The sequence below is a fragment of the Choloepus didactylus genome, chromosome 27 (genome assembly GCF_015220235.1).
Source record: "Choloepus didactylus isolate mChoDid1 chromosome 27, mChoDid1.pri, whole genome shotgun sequence".
NCBI classification, from domain to species: Eukaryota; Metazoa; Chordata; class Mammalia; order Pilosa; family Megalonychidae; genus Choloepus; species Choloepus didactylus.
Window position 1 is genome coordinate 10,577,577 of NC_051333.1, and position 21,777 is coordinate 10,599,353.

General features: G+C 49.5%; 2 protein-coding genes across 4 annotated transcripts in view; one reads left to right on the forward strand and one right to left on the reverse strand.

Annotated features, from left to right (window-relative positions):
• The window catches only part of MEIOSIN (meiosis initiator), a 21,670-nt gene extending 13,421 nt beyond the window's left edge, over window positions 1-8,249 (reverse strand). Inside the window, 4 exon segments of the mRNA XM_037819210.1 lie at window positions 4,596-4,708; window positions 4,791-4,910; window positions 6,456-6,752; window positions 8,241-8,249. Coding sequence (XP_037675138.1) covers window positions 4,596-4,708; window positions 4,791-4,910; window positions 6,456-6,752; window positions 8,241-8,249 — 539 coding nt within the window.
• Window positions 6,630-20,745, forward strand: FBXO46 (F-box protein 46). Of its 3 annotated transcripts, none has more exons than XM_037819858.1 (2): window positions 6,630-6,715; window positions 17,759-20,745. In XM_037819858.1, exon 2 carries the CDS (start codon window positions 17,836-17,838, stop codon window positions 19,651-19,653), a length of 1,818 nt encoding a protein of 605 aa, XP_037675786.1. In that variant the 5' UTR covers window positions 6,630-6,715; window positions 17,759-17,835; the 3' UTR covers window positions 19,654-20,745. The 3 variants fall into 3 exon arrangements, with proteins under 3 accessions (XP_037675786.1, XP_037675788.1, XP_037675787.1); XM_037819860.1 differs by lacking the exon at window positions 6,630-6,715 and adding an exon at window positions 14,993-15,431; XM_037819859.1 differs by lacking the exon at window positions 6,630-6,715 and adding an exon at window positions 16,925-17,242.
• Window positions 20,746-21,777: the final 1,032 nt, after the last annotated feature.

Here is a 21,777-nt window from a genome sequence, read left to right on the forward strand (position 1 = left end):
ACTGATATCTTCTATCTGCCAGGCCCTGTGCTGGATACCACAGAAAGAGAGAGGAATCAGGCTCTGGCACTGCCCTCAAAACAAGGCTGCAGTATGGCAAACACAACCATCTCCCCAACTAAACTCTAAATTCCTAAAAGGATCCCTCTCACCCATTCATTCAGCAATGACTTACTGAGCACCTGCTATGTGCCAGGAACTGTGATAGGTCGCAGAGGTAAAAGTATCACAAAGAAATACAGCAAATGGGAAATGTTATGTTGTATATATGTTCCCACAATAAAAATTAAAAAAAAAAAAAAAGTAACAACAACAATAACAAAAACAGTACCTTTTTTCTGGACCCCAAAGTACAGTAAGAGAGAAAGTCATTATTCGAGTCATTATTCAAATTATCACCTAAGCAAACATAAAAGTGCACCTAGCACCAGAACCAGCTACATAATTTGTGGAGTCAGAACAAATGAAAATGTGTGTGAAATTCAGAATTTCAAGGCGGTGACAGCAGAGCATTAAACCAAGCACAGGACCCTTCAAAGCACAGGGCCCTGTGTGACAACCCATGAAACTGGCCCTGACGAGGACAAAGAAGAGGTGATACTCAGTGTTATGAAAGCTCGTAGTTGGGAGCTTTGACCTTATCAGTGGGATCTTCCTTGAGGAAGCAAACCTGGTCAGAATCTGATCTGAAGGATGAGTGGAAATGTATGCAGGAAGAGGGAAAAAGAAAACACTCCAGATAGAAGGAACACATGTGAAGGCCCTGTGGTGGGAGGGAATATGGAGAATTCAAAAGAAAGAAGGAGAGCTGGAGTGTCTGGAGCACAGAAAACAAGGAGTCCCATGGGGTGAGAAGAGGCTGGAGAAAAGGATAGGAGCCAGATGAGGCAGGACCTTGTTGGCCCATAGCATGGAAGGGTTTTCCCTTTATTCTAAGACTAACAGGAAGCCATTAGAGTTGTAGGCAGGGGATGACATATTTAGCTGACTTTTTCAAAACTGTTCTGAACACAGGCGACCATACATTACTTAATTGAATGAAGTAATGAAAAACAAATCACCATTAGTCTCCAATGTCCTCCTGGTAGAAACCATATTTTTGAGATTCAGAGGTGTTGGCATTCTACCATGAAGAAAAGTTGGGTAGGCTGGCCTGTAATGTCCTACACAGCCATGATATTTTTCTTTTGGACACCATTTTCCTTCTGGGGGCGGGAGTGGTGGTAGCTGAAAAGCACCCACAAAAAGCAACGTAGAAAGCAAGGACAAAAAAGTGCCCAGTTCTATTTAAATTTGAGGTGTTATTTGACCATGTGTATCAACTGTAGTACCTGGGTATTTAAACTGCTTTTTTTTTTTTTTGCAAAGCACCAAGAGAGCCTTCTGTGCAAGCATAGAAGTTCAGGGTGGGGGGGGGGTGCAGATATCTGGAGGGAGCAAAAAGGTGACTAGGAATCACAAAATCCTGGCAGCCCCTAGGTAGCAGCCCTGCATGGATGCAATCTGGCCTCTGCTCAGAGTCCTCCAGGAGCCAGTCACTCCCTCTCAAAGCTGCTGCCCCTTTCCTTGTCGGGTGACTCTGGTTTTTAACAAAGGTCTTTCCTAATATTCTCTATAATTTTCAGCGGCTAATCTCAGCTCTGCCCTCTGGGTCCACAGGGAACAAGTCAGCTCCAGCCACATGGGTCCTCTTCCTGTTCCTCTAAAATGCCAAGTTTCTTTCTGCCTCAGGCCCTTCACTATTTCCTCTGCCAGTAATGTTCTTTCACCCTGATTTTCTGCATGGCTGGTTTCTTCCTTGTCATTCAGCTCTTAGCTTAAATGTAAGCTCCTTGGAGAAACCCTTCCTGACCGATCACTCCCTAGATTATTCTTTGTTATATCCCCATTCCATTTTTCAGCATCTGAAATATAATTTCTTTGTTCATTTATTTAATATAAACCCCATGAGGGCAGGGATTTTGTCTTTTTTATTTACTGGTATATCCTAGGCTGACTTATCCATTAGGTACAAGAGGTACAGTGCCTAGGGCCCACTATATTTTTAGGGGCTCCTGAAAATATTTTCAATTGTTTTAAAATTGGTTGAAAAAACGAATATAATCCAGCCTGGATTAAATTCATTTTTATACCAACACAGTGGTAAACTATAATTTTTAATGTTTTCTTTTAATGAAGGAAGGGTCCCACGAAGGCAAAAATGTTTAGGGCCTGCAAAAGTCATAATGCAGCCCTGGCTATCTTCCTAGCTCCTGGAATAATGCCTGGCATTTAGTAGGTGCTCAATAAAAAACTGTTGAATTAATGAATGCTCCTTCTGCCCCACAGCCTTTAAAAATAGCAAATGACTTTAATTCCTGAGTTTCCACTTCCCTGAACTAATCAGCCTAACACCCCCCCCCCCCAGTTCCTTTATTCTACTGGAGCTGGAAGAAGCCTTAACGAAGAACCAATTCAAATTTCTCATATTAGAGAAGGGAAAAGGGCATTAAGTCCCCTTTTATGCTTAAGCCTGACTAAGCTAGGTTTTTGTTAAGTGCAACGAAGAGTCTTCATGAATGCAACAATCCCATATCTAGATGGGTGAAAAGAATGAATTGTTGGTGACCTCTGGGATTCCAGGAGGAATGGGCAGCCGGACAGGCCCTCTTCAGTTTCCCCATCGTGCTACTTCTGAGCACAGTACCTAAGAAGAGAACCTGAACAAATTAGATGCTTATTTTTTGAGTTAATAAATGAATGATGAGAAGGAAAATTATGGGGGGAGATGGTAGGGGATAAGATGAACTCTGGCTATTTTTTCTTTATCCAGACTTTGGAGGGAGGGAGAGGTCGGATCCAACCCTCAATCTGCTGTGAGATTCCCCTCTGTCAGATTCCTGACACTCAGTAGGTACTTGATGGATGAAGGAATCAGCGAATAAAAGAAAGGGAAGGAAGGGCATTTATGAAACTCAGAACGTCAAATCTCACAGGGCCTTATAGATACCCTTTGCCAACTACCTCAGAGTTCTCTCTACTTCCTCATGGGGTTATTATAAGGATTAAAGGATATAATACAAACAGAGGGCTTAGTAAATAATTCAGACAAACAGTAAATGCTCAGTAAACACTGTCATTATTACCACTTGACTAAAGTGGTGGAGCTGGGAGGAAGCCGGGGGAGTATTTACCTGTCACTGGAACTCAAGAAGCTGACTCTGGGCTGTGGAGGAGAACACAAGCATCTGCTGGGACCCCACATCTGCAAAGTGGGAGAAAGAGAGAATAATTAGTGATCTCTGGGATTCCAGGAGGAAAGGGCAGCGTGGCTGACACCCTTCATTTTCCCCACAAGGCTTATTTGAGCACTCAGATACCATGAGTCCCCAGCTCCAACAAATACAGGCTCAGAGATCCAAATAAAAACCCCAAAACTCTAAACTGAAGTCCACACATCCTAAATTGTAAATGTGAGCCCCCAAATCATGTAGTCCACGAATCCCAAATTGTAAATGTGGGCCCCCAAATCATGTTCCAAACCTAAAACTAAAATCAACAAATATTCCCAAACTTTGACTTAGAACTTAGTTCTTTATAGTGAGAAGCCAGACCCCGAAATGAAGATGCAAAAACTGTGGCTTGAGACCCCTAAACTCTGATATTAAGACACTAACACCATGACAATAGACTTTCAAAGTGAGGGACTACATGCCAAAAAAGAGACCTCCCAAACCTAAAAACCCAAAACTCTAATACTGAGATACCCTGGATCCCCAAATATCAACTTCTTACCTCCAGATATGACCCCAATCTAATGCTAAGTCACAGACCACAAAACCTTAACACTGAGAACCCAAACCCTAAAGTAAGACATCCAAGCCCTGCTAAAGCAAATCTTAGCCCTGAAAATTCACCTCAGACCCTAAAATAAAGATCTCTAGAGCCCCAAACTGTCAGACCCACCACTTGTGACCCCAACCCTAACACTTAGATCACACAGGTGATTACTGGATTGGGATTCCAGACCCTAAAACTAAAACCCCATATTTAACATGGGGACTCCAGGCTCTCAAAGTCCCAAACCATGACCCCAGACCCTAAATCTCATACCCCATACTCTATATTGAAAGTCTAGACCCTAAGTGTATATACTGAGGCCTCATCTCACAAAAGCAGACCCTGAGAACCCCAAGATGACATTCCAGAAATGAAAACGTAGATTTCCATATCCAAAAATAAGTATCTCCAGATACCTACACTCAAGCTTCCACTCACTAAAACCCAAACCTTCAGACTCCAAAAAAGAGCTATTTTCAGACACAAATCCCCAGACATCAGATCCTTTCTCCAAACGCTATATCCCCAACACCCTCAGATAGAACCTTCAGTTTCACAAACTTTGGCTTGGATTCCAAACCTAGGCCCAGCTTCAAACCCAAATTTCAGTTCTGCTGCCACGCCCTGGCTCCCACAGGGTCCTGCCTTCTGGTCACGGCTGCCTTCCCGTCCCCCCCCCCCCCCCAAAACTCCCAGAGGGAAGCTGACCCTCCAAACGAACCCCAGGCTCCCCTCGAGCTGGCTAGAGCCAAGGAAGTCCCCCCAACCTGTCCCACCCTTCTCGGCCTCCAGCACCCGCCTCAGGAGGTGCAAAATGGCGCGAGGCCCCCCCTTCAGGTTTCGCCAACCCCACACTCGAGAGCCCGATGGACAGCGTCTCGCGCTGGTCCTGGGGGGCCAACCGAGCACGCGAGCCCCAGGCCGCCTCGGCCGCCACGTTCCCTCCCCGGCGTGGGGTGGGGGCGAATCACCCCCAGCGCGAGGCCCAGGCGCGACGCCCCGGCGCGTGCTGCCTGAGAAGAGAAAGAGCGCGCGCCTGAAGCCCAGGCCACACCCCCACCAGTTCCCACCACGGAGTGATGGGCGCGAGACTGGAAAGGGAAAACGGCAGGGGGCAAGTGGGCGGTGCGCACGCGCGGCTGGGCCAGAGCCCTGTCTCCTTGCACGGAGCATGTTGGCCTCGCGCCTCCTGCCTCTCCCCACGCGCGCCAAAGTGCTGACCAATCAGCGATCGCTCAGCTGGCTGTCTTTTACATGGGCCCCGCCCCGCATTGCCACGCCCCCTGGCGACCTTCTCGGTCTAGGTCCCTTGGATCCAAAGGAGGAGGCGGGGTCTCTCTAACTGCCAACTCTCAGGAGGAAGTAAAGACCTCCTCAGCCTCCCTTCTGGCCCTTGAGTGTCCCATTTCCACCGTTTCCCTTTAGTGCGTATATGATGAAGCCTACTGTGTGCCAAGTACCATGCTGTATGCGGGCGATGCAGCCACCGTCTTCCCAGTACAGCCGGGGAAACGGACACACGCACACCATGAGAATCTAGGGCTTTTGTCAAAGGAGCCAGCAATCAATTGGGAAAGAATTCAAAGAGGAAACCCATTTGAATTGGGCCTTAATAGTAATTCCTCCCAGAAAGATGTAACTTCTTTGATATAGCAAGCTCTGAACTCATTCTCAAGACCCGGAGGAGGTTGAACTGAAATATATATAGAGAGAGAAGCAATATAGGGATAGGGTAATAGTTGAAAGTTGAAGCCCTGAAATACAACACATTTTGGTTCAAATCACTTTCTTGCTTTGTTGCCATGGGTGACAGGCTTAACCTCTTTCTGCCTTAATTTTTTTTTTTCACCTCCATGTGCCACCTTTATTATTTACTTAATTTTATAATGCAAGTAACTTTTTTTATCTGCAGGTTTTATTGAGATATATTCATATAACATATATTCCATCCGAAGTATACAATGTCTCACAGTATCATCACTTAGTTGTGCCATCATCATCACTCGATTTTAGACCATTTTCTTAGCTCCCAAAAGAAAAAATTCTAATAGACACAAAAAAAGAAAACCCCAAACACCTTATATTCTCCTTATTATCGACCCCTAGTATTGGCGTGGTACACCTGTTACTGTTGATGAAAGAATATCATCTGCCTTAATTTATATAAATCTGGGATGACAGTTCTTACTAGGACTGTTTGCAGGGTACTTGGCATGTAGACAGCATGCCTACGTATTTATCGGTCACCCATTTACACTATTCTAGCGGCTTGACCAAGTGACGCAAAGATCCTTGCCCTTGTGGAGCTTCTGTTCTAATTTTGATGTGGACTGGTCCCTAGTGCACGTTTTGACCTAGATCACGGGCTGGGCTTTTCTCCCTCCTAAGGCTTAATTTTCTGATCTATAAATTGGGAGGTGGTAAGAAGGCCAGGGGAAAAAATGAATGAGAAAGTATTTGGGAAATTTCAAGGCACTGTCATTTATTATGTTACTCAGCATGAGTAAATCAATAAGCTTGCTCTTTCACAACTCTCCACTCCTCACAAACGCCCCTCTACAATGCTCGCAATTCCCTTTCCAAGGGCCCCAGGCCAAAATGGAGGACGCTAGACTGCATTTCCCAGCTCGCCTCGCCGGAGCGCCCCCTGCGCCTGCGCTGTCGCGTGTCCCCGCTGCCTCCTGGGAGTTAGAGTCGTTCTTTTCCTCGGTCAGCCTCTCTGGCTTCCTCCTCCACCTCCACGCTTTGCGCATGCTGCCTTCTGGGATATGTAGTCCGCGGCCGCCTGGACTCCAATTCCCAGCGGGCGTCGGGGCGGGAACCCGGAAGGGGAGGCTGGAGAGGAGCGAGTGGGGGAAATCCGCGTAGCCGAGGGAGCTGCAGCGCCGGGGAGATGGTGAGAGCCCCGGGCGGGGGGCGGGGGCCAAGAGCGCCTGAGAGCGAGAGTACGGGACCGGGTGGCGAGAGAGAAGAGCCTGGGGCTAAAGAAGAGGCTGGGCGAAGGAAGATCGTTTGGGGGGTGGGGTTGGGAGTAGTGGGAGCTGGAGGGACCATTAGAAGAATAGGGGCTGGTGAGGGGGCTTTAAGGTGGGGAGCTTTGAGAGTGGTTGTGAGGGGGCTCAGAGCTGGGGAGGGGATCCTCAGTTGGAGAAGGGGCAGTTTCGAGGGGGTCTCTGGAAAGGCATGGGGGTCAGGGCTGGATGAGTGAGATCCGGGGGCACCGAGAGAGAAGCCAGCGTGGATGGGGTGGGTTGAGATCGGATGGTTGGCACGAAGGCAGGTTGAGGAGGTGGGAGAGAGAAATCAGTGGTAGAGTGGAATGTGGTGGTGTAGACTAGAGGACTGGGGGGTGGGGTGGGAAGGGCATGGGACTGGGGACCTGAATGTCGTGATAGTTTGCCTAGTCTAGCAGTAGACTCCAGTGAACTGGACAATCACAGAATGGTAGGCTAATATGGTCAGAAGGGTCCTTAGAGACCCTCATTTGTACTCTTCAGTTCCCCAGTGGGACTTAGAAAATGTAGTGGTGTTGTCAGTATGGGCAGTCCAACATTCAGATCCCTTATTCTGCTATTGCCTGGGCACATCTACTGTCTCAGAGTCCCAGTGCTCTTATCTGTATTTTGGGAACAACAAGCATTCCAACTCAGGAGAAGACTAAAAGAAGGACCAGTAAGTTCATTTGTGTTAGTGGGAAAGTTCTGGCTTGAAATAAGTCCTCAGTCTCAGAGCCGTTGGTGGGAAGTTCCCCACCCACAGAATGTGACTGAGTCTCAGGTACTAAGGGATTCCCTCCCTTTCAGTCCAGCCCCAGGGGTGTTATCCCCAGACCTGGCACTATCTGGGCACCCCTGCAGCTCAGAAGCATGCAGGGGTTCCCCACAGTTGCTTATAGTTAACACTTACAATTGATGATGCGCCCAGCCATTTGTTCGTTTTCAACTCATTGACTCTGACAACACCCATAGCATGTAGGGACTGTTATTATCTCCGCTTTACAGAAAGGAAGCAGGGGCATAGTGAAGTGACACAACTTTCCCACCATCATCCAGCATTAAGTGGTAGACTCAGTTTTCCAAGTCAGGCAGCCTGGCTCAGCATCTGTGCTTCTGGTACCGAGGTACAGTGTCAGCAGTAAGAATAGACATTCAAGAACTCAAGCCAACTTCAGTTTGAATTCTACTTCTGCCATTTACTTGCTGTGTGATCTTGAGCAAGTCTTTTGGCCCCACCTCGCTTAGACAAGGGGATCAGTAACCCTAGGAGGGTTAGAGGGTTCAGGGAGACAATGCATACAAAGTGCTTGGAATAAGAACTCAATACATGAGAATTGTTATTGAAGGTCAATAGGAATCTGGGGCTCGAAAGTGAAGGCAACAGAGAGGGCCCAGTGAAGAAGGCATCAGCCTCATCTCTCTCACCCAGATCATCTTTACATTCTGACTCTTTTAGTTCCCTCCCTTTATCTGCAGACTCCCAAGTCCAAGGGTGACTCTCTGAGAGGGTGTTCAGAAACCTAACCTATCCCTATTCCCACCCCATCCCCGGCCAAATAGAAATAATTCACTGGCCTGATGCCTGGCCTAAATCCAGGTGTTTTGGTGAATACGAAATATTTCTAGTAACTTGTGTGAGTGTGTGTGTGTATGTGTGTTTTCAACCTTTGGTCATTTGGGTCACTGGGCAGCCTGGGAACTTTGTAATTCATCTTTGGAACAGTTTGGTTCATTAGCTGTGAGCCTTCCGGAGTTTATTGGGAGTTTATCACTGAAGTTCTGTGACTCTTGATAGTAAAGCTTATGATTAAAAGCATCAGTGTCAGATAGGCCTGGCTTCAAATCCCCAGCTCTGCTGCTGTGTGTCCTTGGCCAGGTGGTGCTCCCACTCTGGGCCTCATATTTCTCTCCAAATGGGGCCACTTTGGAACCATGAGGCCCTTGTAAGGAGCTGATGAGATGAGGTATATAAAATGCCTGACTCATAAATGAGTAAATGTGAGGTCCTTCTATGATGTTGATTCTTTCAAGAAAAGTGTGTTGAGCACGCTTTCTAGAGCCAGAGTACTCAGGTTTGTATCCTGGCTCTGTCACTCACCAGCTGTGTGAGCTTGGGTGAGTCACTTAACCCCCCTGGACCTCAGTTTCCTCATCTGAAAAATGGGGATTCATTCCTTAATGTAGTCCATGAGTGTTTCTAGAACTCCTGCTAGTATGTGCTGTGGCCTGTACTGATGTGGCCTGAGACCCAGTCCTCTGGGAGCTCCTTGTTATTATTTATGACATGGGGGCAGTTTTGGTTTTGTTTTTTAACTGAGGTAAAATTCACAGAACAAAATTAACCCTTTTCAGCTGTGCAATTCATCAGCATTTAGTTCATTCACAATGTCGTGCAACCATCACCTCTATCGAGTTCCAAAACATTTTCATCACCCCAGAAGGAAGCTCCATACCCATTAAATAGTCATTCCTCATTTCCTCCTCCCCCAGTCCCTGGCAACCACGAATCTACTTTCTGTCTCTATGGATTAGCCTATTCTGGACCTTTAATATAAATGGACTCGTACCATATGGGACCTTTTGTGCCTGGCTTCTTTCACTTAGCATATTTTTGATCCACTTTGTAGTATGTATCAGTGCTTCATTTCTCTGTTTATGGCTGATAATATTCCACAAAATGGATAAACCACATTTTCTTGATCTATTCATCTGTTGATGGGCATTTGGGTTACTTCCCCCTTTTGGCTAGTGGAAATAGTGCCTCTATGAACATTCGCATGCAAGTATCTGTGTCAGTCCCTGTCTTCAGTTCTTTGAGGGTGTATACCTAAGAGTAGAATTGCTGGGTCATATGGTCATTCTGTGTTTAACTTTTTGAGGAACCATCAAACTGTTTTCCGCAGTTCCTATGCGCCATTTTACATTCCCACCAGCAGTGTACAAGGATTCGAATTTCTCTACATCTTTGCAAACACTTGTTATTTTTCCTTTTTTTTTTTTTCCTAAGGGAAAAAAAAAACAAAACGGTATCCTAGTGGGTGTGAAGTGCTGTCTCCTTGTGCTTTTGATTTGCATTTCTGCTGGGGCAGGTTTGCAGCTCTGGTGGCATTTGTGTTCATTTTTCAGATTTGGGTTTCTCCATTACTGATTCATTCTCAGCCTCCCATGCCAGCGGTGCCTGTTTGTCGTTGCTTTCAGGAATTTTTAACATTTTGTCCCCAGCTCGCAGTGAATTATCTGAAAACCTAATGGTTTGGGGAAAGGTTTCCAATCTCTCGCTTGTCCCAGTTTCTGGATGCCACATCTGGGTGCCCCAGGGTGACTGACAGCTCCCTTCCCCCTCCCACTTTGCCTTCATTTGTCTTAGAAAATTTGTCTGCCTTTCAATTGCTTTTGCCTTTTCTTAAAGTCTTAAATTTGTTTTCAGCCTATACTTGTCTGGTTTATTCATATCAAATGATTTTTTTAAAACCATATATCGTGGTATATTTCTAGCGGCTTTGGTAAAGCTTTCTTATTCCTTAAGGCACGGGTTTTGCCAAAGGATCAGCTCACATCACCTGCTCCATGAGGCTGTCCCTGACCCCTCGATTTAAAACTGTAACCCCTTCCCCCACGCACTCATGTTCCTTGCTACCTGCTCTGGTTTTTCCCCCCATAACACTTGCTACCGTCTGACTTATATATTCGCGGTCCCTGTCTTCACTTCTTTCTGTATGTCAGCCCCATGAGAGTAGGGATTCCTATCTCCTGTTTCCTGCTTGTTCTCGATACCTGGGACACTGCCTGGCACACAGTAGGTGCTTTGTAAATATCTGTTTAATGAATAAGTGAGACCCAGTACCCATGAGTGACACAGAAATATTTCCTGGCTTCTTTTGGGTTTTGTGCATGACTCTTGGGGTAGTTGACTTTCAGAATGTCAAATAAAGAGGGAGGGATTCTTTGGCTCGGTCTGTGATTTTCAAACTCTTCAGTAGCCTCACCTATTTTTTAGTAATCCCAGCGCCTGAATATTGAGCGTCTCCTCAGTGCCAGGCTGGCAGCCAGTGCTCTACTGGGTCAATCTCAGGGAATCGTCAACCAACCCTTGGGCAGATGCTGTTATGATCTCCATTTTACGGGGGAGGAAACTGAGGCATGGAGGGTTAAGCAGCTCGCTTGAGGTCACAGCCCCAGGAGGTGAGAAGGCTGGATTGCCAGCAGGCCCTGCCTGGATTCTGTCTGCTGTGAGGATCTCTAGGGCCTGAAGGTTTGGGAGCTATTAGTGGGAAAGGAAAATTGCAGGGGAAGAGAGGCCAGCAGACCCTGAGGCCAAAAGGTCAAAGGGAAGAGTATATGATGGGTCAGGATTGAGGGCAGGGGAACAGGGGGAATGAAGGGCTGCAGGCAGGAACAGGGACTGGCCCTTGTGTCCTGCGGCTGGTTCCTGTGTGACTGTGGGCAGGAGTATTTCCCCAATACTCCTATCTACTCTGGGCCCAGCCCTGTCCTGGGGATGCAGTGTGGCCAAGACAGCCCTGATCCTGGGTTGGGGGAGCCCCTTTTATTGGGAGAGAGTGTCACTTGACCCTGTATGGGTGGTCAGCCATCTGTTCTTTGTCATTTCTTTCCTTCTTCTTTGGTTTATTCTGTGGTTCTTTTTCTGACTTCTAAAGTTGGACACTTTGCTCATTAAGTTTCTCTGATCTTTGCCAGCTGTCATCCTAGGATCTCCCTTTACTTTCGTCTGAAGATCCCTTTTCCCTCTCTCCTGGGTTAGATCCTATTTCCTGGATCTGCTATCTTCCTTTTTTTTGGTTTACTCCTTCATTTTGGTGAAGCAAATCCTCCAGTAGCTTTCTGAGAAAGGATTCATGGGACCGATTTTTGAGAACTTGCACCTGTCATGGAAGAATTTTAAGCAGGGGAGTGATAAGTTCCTATTGGAAAGATCTCTCCAGCTTCCAGGTAAAGGATGCAGTGGGAACCCCCAAACTAGCCAAGTTAGGGGACTGAGCAACTGAACCTTTGAGGAGTGGTCCCAGCCTTGCAGAAACTCAGGCTGGAAGGGAGAGAAACCGGAATCCAGGTGTGCAAGTGAGGGCTCTGGGGGGCAAGGTCCTGCATAGGGGGTGCTCTGGGACAGCTCCCTGGAGGAGATGCTCGGTCCTGGGAGCAGGATGTCCACAGGTGGAGTTGGCTGGAGCCAGCCAGCTTTTCATGAGGGGGCCCCCATCGTAGCTATAGTGAGAGTTCCTTCTTTCTTTCATATTCTGCACCTAGGAGGTGCTAGGGCTGTGCTTCTCAAACTTACTGTACTTAAAAACCCTGGGGACCGTGTTGAAGTGCAGATTCTGATTCAGCAGGTGTGGGGTGGGGCCTGAGAGTCTGCATTTCTAACAAGCCCCCAGGGGATGCTGGAAGCTGCTACTCCCAGACAGACCACACTTTGAGTGGCCACTGGCTTGCACTGTTGTAAAAGCAGGGGATACGGTAGTGGAAAAACAAACAAAACCAGAACAATACTTGCCCTGGTGGTGCTTTTCTTCTAGTAAGGGGAAACTGAAGGGAAACTTTATAAACAAAGTTTATAGTATATTAAATAGTAATATGCGCTAAGGAAACAAATACATCAGGGAGGGGGCTTGAGAAAGTGTGTCCATTGGGTAGAGGAGGCTAGCTACAGTTTTAGATCAAGGAAGGTCTCAGATGATTTTTGAGCAAAACCTGGAGGAGGTAAGGGGTCGAGCCATGTGGGTATCTGGGAAAGGATGTGCTAGGCAGAGGGGAAAGCAAATGCAAAGGGTTTTGAGGGTAGTGTGCTCAGTCTCTTCAATAAATGAAGCTGCCCTCACCATCATGAGGATGTAGTTCCAAGCCTGAGCTCTGGAGTTGTCCAGAGCTGTATCTAAGGACTATTACTTGGCTGTTCTGTGCCTCAGTTTCCTGATCTTTGAACTAAGACTAAAAATATAATGAGAACCTGTTTTTAGAGAATTTAATGAGTTAATATTTGCAAAATGCTTAGAGCAATGACTGGCTCAAGGTAAGTGCTCAAGTGTTTCAACTGCTGTTATGATCATTTTCTCTCTTAATGGATTCACATTGGTTGTGATCGTTTATTCCCGTGTCTGTGCCCTTTCCCGTGAGCCATTCCTGGGTGAATCATCTCTGTCCCAATGTCGTCTCTGTGTCCCCAGCCCCTAACCCAGGGTTGACACACAAGAGGAGCTCAGTGAGGAGTTTTTGCAAATGTTCAGTGTGTGCAAGGGATATAAAAATATGGATTCCCTAATTATTTGGAGCATTAGATCAAGGGTAGAGATTATGTGGTTGAGGTCCTTATTAATTTTATCTTCTCAATCAATCCCTTATATGTTGAGATTTCCCATTACAGTTGTGGATTTGCCAAACTTTTTGTCATTCTGGTGCTTTTTGCTTTATGTATTTTGATGCTATCTTATTAAGAGGGTGTATATTGAGAACTTTTGTGTATAATGGGTCAGCTGTTTGGTTTCTCACCATCTTTGACCCTAAGAATACATTTTGCTTTTGTCAGGTTTTGTTTTAAAGATCTCGTCACATCTCCACCTATCTCTTGATTTATAGTTGCCTGGTCAGTCTTTTTCCACGTTTTTATTTTCAATCTTTCTGGGTCACGATGCTTTACAATAAAAGGATCTTCATGGAGCATTCTCTGAAGGCTGACCTAGTATAGGGCTTTGTGCTGGGCTCACTGAGTGGGGAGTTAGAAAATCCTGCCCCAGTGACCCCACTGGCCACGATACAGAGAGAATCTGGGTCTGAAACAGAGTTTACTCTGCCAGGTCTCATGAAGTTTAGGACATGAAGTGCAGGGAGGGGAGTTTTGATCCATTTAGCCCCATGCTGGGTGGTACTGGGATGCCATGATGACCACGAGAGCCCCAGCCCTGCCTTCCCAGGCTCACGGTGCAATGGAGGAGACAGATCTATCCCCAGGCAGTGATAACCCGGAGCAGGCAGGTACTCCTCTGGGGTGAGGAAGTTTCCAGAAAGGGAACACAGGAATGGTGTCTCTGAAAAAGTTACCTTGGAGCAAAGACCTGAGTGAAATAAGGAATGGAATGAGTCATGTGGAGATCTGGGGGAAAAGCATTCAGGTCAGAGGGAATTGCAAATGCCGAGAGTGGGAAGGAAGAGCATGATGACTGACTAGCAGATAGCAAGGAGCAGAAGTGCAGCCTAATGTCTGAGTCGAGACCCCAGACAAGACATAATGAAACAAAGAGCGCAGTGACTCTGGAGCCAGATTTTCTGGGTTCCCTGCTCTACCTCACACTAATTCTGGGTGCTCTTGGGCTAGCTAGGCAAACTGCCCTGCCTCAGTTCCTTCATCCATACAGTGGAGATGATAATGGCTCCCACTGATGGTCAGAATGGGTCTGAATTTTCTGACTACTCTGTATGTCAGATCAGGGACCCACTTGAGTCCCTGGGGGCATGGAGTATGAAGGAGTAGGGTGGTGGAGGCCGGACAAGTGGGCAGGGTCTTGGAGGCCCTGGCAGGAATACCTGGGCTTTCCCTCCAGGGCACTGGGGAGCCATGAGAGATTCTGAGCAGGGTAAGGTGAGTGTCAGGTGTATGCAGAGCCCTCTGGCTGGCATGTCTAGATGGATGAGAACAGGCAAGGACAGGGAGGTGGAATGAGGAGGAGACACTTGGACAGGGCCTGCTGTGGGGCCACCTTTGGGTCCTGCCATTGAAAGGATCTAGACCAGCTGTTAGCTGTTCAGCAGAAATAGAATGCGAGCCATATGTGTGACTTAAAATTTTCTAGTAGCCATATTAAAAATGTAAACCCATTTATTTAACCCAGATGTATCCAAAATATTGTCATTTTAACGTAAACAGTATTGAAAAGTCGTTACTGAGACAGTTCATTTTCTTTTTTGGCGCTAAGTCTTTGAGTCAGGCTGGTGGCGCCTGATGGAAAAACTGAACAGAAGGATCCGTCGTGGCCACAGGCCTGACCCCCGAATGCCAGGCCCGCAGGCTTTAACTTAGGGCTGTGGGAGCCGTTGCCGGCTTCTGCCTCTGTTTTTTTCCGGAAGAAGAGACCCGGTGCCTCGTTTCCTCCGCGAGAAACCAAAGCTGGGCACTCTTGGATCTCTCCGCCCGCTTCCTTCCGCCCTGCAGTTCTCAATGCCCGGGCCTCCTGGTTCTTTAAATCCCGACGGTCAATTGGCGCCCCTGTTTATAGAACATCGTTCAGTAAAGCCTCTTCTGAAGGCCATCGGTCCCCGCCCTGGCCCTCTTCCTCCGTGCAGTAAGAAGTTGGGAATTGTTACACGGTCCCTTACAGCGGGTTGTTGCCACTGCTCCTCCTCACCTTTCGCCAACGCCTCTTTCTCCCGAAGTTGGTCGCCTGCGCCAAGGCCTTCCTTATATGGGCACGGCCCCGAACGGCGTCCGCTCATTGGCTGGGAGCGTCACGCGCGTGTCTGTCAACAAAGGGGCGGAGGGGAACTAGTCGCGCCCCGGTCCGCGCGAGGGTCGCAGGGAGACGAGCGGGGAGGCGGGTCCGGTTCCACACGGCGCGCATGCGTGGGTGCCGCCTGGCCCCCTGCCGGCGCCCGGGGGGGGGCTCGCGGGTGAGGGCGCTGTGGGGGCGTGTCTAGGTTTCGAGGGTCGCAGGAGGGGTTGGGCAGATTCCTTTGGGGGACAGTGACAAGATTTGGGGGTTCCCTTTGATTTTAAGGGATTGCTGGGGGCTTGGCGAAGTTACTTCTTAGGGGTAGGGGTTACTGTGGGGTTCTCGCGCTTAGGCGGCTCCTTAGGTTTCGGTTTTTCCGCGATCTGGAAGGTTCTTTTGTGGTTTTAGGGGTGCTTCTGGTGGATATAGGCTTTGGGGAGCTCATGGGGAAGACCGAGAGTAAGAAGCGAAGCCAAGGGTCCAAGGATACCGATTCTGGAGTCGGGATGCGTGGGGCCCTCAAGTTCTTTGCCCCTGTCTAACCCGAGACAAGTGACTTAACCATTTTGTGCCTCGGGTGCCTCAGCTGAGAACATTAATATCAGCGCCTGCCTCAAGGGGACTGGGAGCAGTAGCAGGAATTGTTAGGACACTTCCTAGTAGGCGTGCAATAAGCACACATTCGCTACTAAAATATTTGCAAGATTTCTTTAGGGGTGTTCTGGGGATTCTTTTGAGTTGAGAGGTATTTGGTTTGGAATTAGCCTTGTGTGTTAGGGAGCTTTTGTGTTTTAGTGAGTTCTCTTGGTTGTGTGGCAGCTGTGGAATTAGGGAATATGTGTGGGGTTTAGAGAGTTGGGGTGAGCATAGAAATGGAGGAAACTGGTCTTTTGGGGTATCTATGAGGTTGGGAAACTGCTGTGTGAGTTGGGGGCTGATCTTGGTAGGCATGGGATTTTTGAAGGGTTGGTTGAGATTGGGGACTTCTTTGAGAAGATATTCTTAATTTGGGGGACTTAAAGTAGGATTTGAAAGGATCTGGATATTTGGGGGGGGTTGAGATTCTAGAGATAAGATTAGGAACTCATTGGGGGGGGTACTTTAAGAGGTGGCTAAGTTTTAGAGGAATAGACCTTTGCTTCTATCCCTTGGCATTTGGATGCATCTGAATTGGTGGTTGGTAAACTTTGCCATTTTTAGGCTTTAGGGGATGTGCGTGTGTGTGTGTGTGTGTGTGTGTGTTGGGTTTTTTTTTTTTTTTTTTTTGGCGGTGAATTAGGATTTTAGCAGAGGTTGGAAATCTGAAGAGTAGGTGGGGTTAGTGATGGGGACAGGAATAAGGATTCTTTGGATTGGGATTCTCTGTTAATGATGTCTATGGATGTTTGAGGACTGTCTGGATTTTGAATGGTATCTACAGGACCATAAAATGTATGGGGTTTTAGTGGTGTCTGGAATTGCCCGTATTTAATGGGAGAGTCTGTAGCAGGAGTTAGCAAACTTTTAAAAGGACCAGAGAGTCAGTTTCTGTCACAACTACTCAACTCTGCCACTCTAGCTTGAAAGCAGCCATGAACAAATGAGTATATTTCAATAAAACTTTATTTACAAAGACAGGCAGGGGGCCAGAGTTTGCTGATCCCTGGTCTATAGGTATGGGGAAGGTTTGAGGCTGAGGGAGATGCTACTTACTGATTCTGTAATGGAAAGTGGTCACGTCAGACTCATTACCAAATTACCTGCAAACCAGGTCACACACTTGGAATAGGAAAATGAAAAAAGTAACTATTAAGGGAGCCCTGAAATGAGAAGTCCAGACACCAAGCTCGAGGGCCAGTTTTTGCTCCTCACCCCTCTGTATGACCTTGGCTATATAACCCTCCCCTGCTCTGTACCTCAGTTGACCTGTGGATAGCTCTCGGGGTACTTCGCATCCCATGGAATCAGCTGCATGGTCTTGAGCAAGTGTTTGCATTTTTCTCAGTGAGGGTACGTAGTTTTAGGAGGTTCTCAGAGAGCCCCATGACCCCCTCAAAAAACTCAAGAGCCAGTTACTTAAGGGCCTGCCTGGCTCTGACCTCAGATTTCCTTCCCCCACCCAGCCCACCCAGTTCCTCCCTCCGTGAGCTCAAGCAGCCATAGCTATGGGCAGGATTGGGAATTCCTGTCTTTTCAGGAACTGGCTAGTGGGAGAGCAAGTAGAAAAGGGAGGCCCTGTCTGTTGGTTGATACTTTGGAGTTCCAAGATTATGGCAGCAGGAGGCCTCCGGGGAGTGAGGGAAGGCAGCCCAGTGGTGGAATGTCATCTGCAGGGCTGGGGTCACACTCTGTGGGTCTCGTGGAGCAGGTCCCATCCCCTCTGCAGCCCTCCATTTGCTCACTGCGCTGTGGGGCGGGAATAGTTCTTGATGGGCTAATCTGTCTGTCTCCTCAGGAGACGTCAGGATGGGACCGGGAGGGAAGTTTCTTCCCTCAGCTCCTCAATCTCTTCTTCCCTGTCTCCAGGTGCCCTGTGGAGGACCCCGCCACTACCCAGGTCGTGAGATGCCGTGACCCCCACCTGTCTGCCACCATCCCCCAGAATGGACCGCAGCAGCCTCCTGCCCTTCCAGCTCTGGTGTCCCCGGCCCTTTGGCACCTACTCCCAGAACCAGCCACGCCCGCCTTCCACAGCCCTCAAGCCGTCCGCCTGCCCGGAGCCAGGCAGCGGGGCTGAGCTGGACCATGGGCCTGCCCACTCGGAGAACACACCCCCCAGCCTGGCCACCGAGGCCCCTGCCTCCCAGCCTGCCCCGCTGCTCTCCACAGCAGCCGCTGGCGACGAGGGTCGAGTCCTGCTGGACACGTGGTACGTCATCAAGCCCGGGAACACAAAGGAGAAGGTGGCCTTCTTTGTGGCCCACCAGTGCGGTGGGGGTAGCCGGGCCAGCTCCATGAAGGTCAAGGGGCACTGGGGTAGCGAGAGCTCCAAGGCTAAGCGGCGGAGGCGCTGCCTTGAGCCCACCAAGGCTCCACCAGACCCAGGAGGCCGTGAGGGGACCCCTACTGCTGAGGGGGCCCTCACCTCAGCCACCGAGGACGTGGACCTGCTCTCCGTGGCTGAGATGGTAGCCCTGGTAGAACAGCGGGCTGCCCTCGCCCTACAGAACTACCCGCACCCTGGCACCCCAGCTCCCATGGTCTTCGTGTCGGCCGAGCAGGGTGGGCCGGCCAAGGGGTTGGGGCCCGAACGGCGGGCTGGCAGCGGGGATTGCAGCCGCGTGGCCGAGGCGGTGGCGCACTTCGAGGCCCAGCTGGACAACCCTCCGGCCAAGGGTCTCCGCAAGGAGGAGCGGCCTGGGCCGGGCCCGGGAGAGGTGCGCATCGCCTTCCGCATCTCCAACGGCCGGGAGCCCCGTGCGCCTGATGGCAGCTTGCCCAATGGGGGTGGGGGCCGGCCCGGCTGTGCCTATCCTGGCAGCCCAGGCCCGGGAGCCCGAGCCAAGGACAAGATCACCTGCGACCTGTACCAGCTCATCAGCCCCTCGCGGGATGCCCTCCCCAGCAACGTGGAGTTCCTGCTGGCGAGGGCAGATGAAGCCAGTGAGGGCGAGACCCCAGCCCCCGCCAGGCCTGAGGACACTCCCCCGGCACCCCCTCCGCCCCCCGCCCGGGACTGTGGAGCCTCTGGCTTCCACGTGGACGTGGTGGTGACAGGCGTGGTGGACGAGTGCATCTTCTTCGGCAAGGATGGCACTAAGAACGTGAAGGAGGAGACGGTGTGCCTGACCGTCAGCCCGGAGGAGCCCCCCCCACCCGGCCAGCTCTTCTTCCTCCAGGCCCGCGGGCCCGACGGGCCTCCCGAGCCACCCCCAGTTGATGCCCCAGCCACCACGCCAGGGCCCGACGATGCTGACGGGGTGGCGGACACCTCCCTCTGCCGCCTCTACCGGCACGTGTCGCACGACTTCCTGGAGATCCGCTTCAAGATTCAGCGTCTGCTGGAGCCGAGGCAGTACATGCTGTTGCTGCCCGAGCACGTGCTGGTCAAGATCTTCAGCTTCCTGCCCACGCGGGCCCTGGCGGCCCTCAAGTGCACCTGCCACCACTTCAAGGGCATCATTGAGGCATTTGGCGTGCGGGCCACAGACTCGCGCTGGAGCCGCGACCCGCTCTACCGCGACGACCCCTGCAAGCAGTGCCGCAAGAGGTACGAGAAGGGTGACGTGTCGCTCTGCCGCTGGCACCCCAAGCCCTACCACCACGACCTGCCTTACGGACGCTCCTACTGGATGTGCTGCCGCCGAGCTGACCGCGAGACGCCCGGTTGCCGCCTGGGCCTGCACGATAACAACTGGGTGCTGCCCTGCAATGGGCCGAGTGGAGGCGGGGGCCGGGGCAGCCGGGAGGAGGGGAGGTGAAGCCGGGGGAGGGGGGGGCGGCCCACGGTGCCCACCCCCTCCCCCCTGGGAGCCGAGGGCCAGGACAGGGTCACCAGCCCACACCCCCAGTCCAGGGAGCCCTGATTCTCCTCCGTTACTGTGATGGGGTTCAGGGGATGACCCAGGAAAGCAGGCACTGACTGACCGACCCCTGGTGGTTTTCTACTCTTCAGACCCAGGGCCGGGGACCTTCCAGGAGGGCGTTTTGTTTTGTTTTGTTTTATCAGCATCTCAATTTCTTCTCCATTCAGCCACAACACCCTCCCTGCCACTGTCTACACCCCAGGGACCCACCAGCAGGGAGCAGGCGGCAGCTAATTTTGGTGACACTTAAAAGTTTCCTCCATTCTGGTCTTTCCTGCTCCCTCCACCCAGTTCTTTGTCTCTGGGGCTGTTTTCTCCCAAGAGGCTGCAGCACCCGCAATTAGACCCTCTTCTGTCTTCCCACATCAGGGGTCACCTCCTCTTCAGGAACTGGGGGCCATCAGATCCCAGGTCGGATTTGGCACTTTTTATGGTAACCTGCCTTTTCTAGATGTTCTCCCCTTTAATAAATAGAAATTATTGTTTTCTCCTTAACCTCAAGCTACCAGTCTCTCTCTTTCTAGAGGAGACGAGGGAAGGAAGGAAGGAGGGGGAAAAGTTGAAATAGAAAAACTCGCCCTTCTCACTATTTAAGCCATTGCCATCATTCACACACTTAAACACACACACACACACACACACCCATAAAAAAAGCTGTGAAGCCCTTTGCCTCGCTTTTGACAGCGTGGGGGGTCAGTGGGCAGGGACTCTGGGTTTGAATTTCTAGGTGGCTTTCCCTTCCACTCTGGGTACTTGTTCAGGCATTGGGGTCTCTTCACCCCCTAGGCACATGTATTTCTTTAGAATCCTTTGGTTAACTGGGACCTTGATTTTCAAAATGGCAATTTAGTCTGGGGTATTTTTGTTTGTTTTGTTTGGGGTTTTGTTTTTTTGTTTTTTCATCATTGTGGTTCTGGAAGCTTCTAGCTTGTGGCATCTGACCAGGTTTGAATTGGTCCTTTCTATAAAGTCAATATTTATAAGGTTGGGCCCAGACTGGTTTATGTGTTGTTGAGGGAGGGGCACCTGGGAGAGAAGGGGATCCTGGGCCTGCGCCTGGTGGGATATAGTTGAGGGAGAAGGGGTCCTTAGCCAAGTCCCTTAGCCTGGGATTATTTTGGATTCTTCTCATCTGTGTCAGTTGGAATTCTATATCTTTGGAAATCCAGAATTAGGCAGGTATGGTGGCCCTCCAGTCATCAGAACCCGGGCTTCTCCTGGCTCACTGTTCCACCAACCTTTGGCTGTGGCCTTTGTCCTCATGGTCCAAGAGGGCTGCTAGAGCTCCTGTCATTGCTGTTTTGCTGGCTGCGGGATGGAGGAAGGGGTAAAAGAGGGGAAGCCCCCTTCATCCCAGAAGCACTATGCTAGACTTCCGAATACATCTCATTGGCCGGAATTCAGCTGTACAGAAGGTGCTGCAAGGGAAGTGGGAAATGCAGTGCTTTAGCTGGGTGCAGTTTGCCCAGCAAAAAGTTCTTTGACTAAATATCCCTGTACTTTAAGTTTTAAAATATCAAGTTAATTATTTTACTAAATAAAAAGAAAATTAAAACACTTTAAAATTGGTGTATAAAAAAAGAGGGAAGGTTGGATATTGATTCAGCTAGCAGTCTCTGACATATGTATCAGGGAATCAAAATTTCCAGAGACTGGGATATATCAGTACTCATCCAGTGCTTTAGAATCAAAGAGACTTAGGTTTGAATCTTGACTTGGTTTTGTGGGACTTCAGTTTCTGTGGGGGCCAGGCTAGGTCATTTAGAACCAACTCTCCTGCTGAAAACTACTGAAAGTTTAAAAAGTCTCCTTAAAAGCATCAAATAGCCAGTAAGAAACAATAAAGGACAGAAGCCAGAAACTTAAGGGAAAGGTTCATGGGGCCCCAAAGCCACTTTTGCATTGAGGGCATTTGCTGATGTGGACACGCTTGGGTTTCCTGTTTGGGGCAAGTAGGTAAAAGTCAAGACCAAAGTCTGCCCAAGGTGGAGAATCTAATAGAAGCTGGAAGCTCAGAGA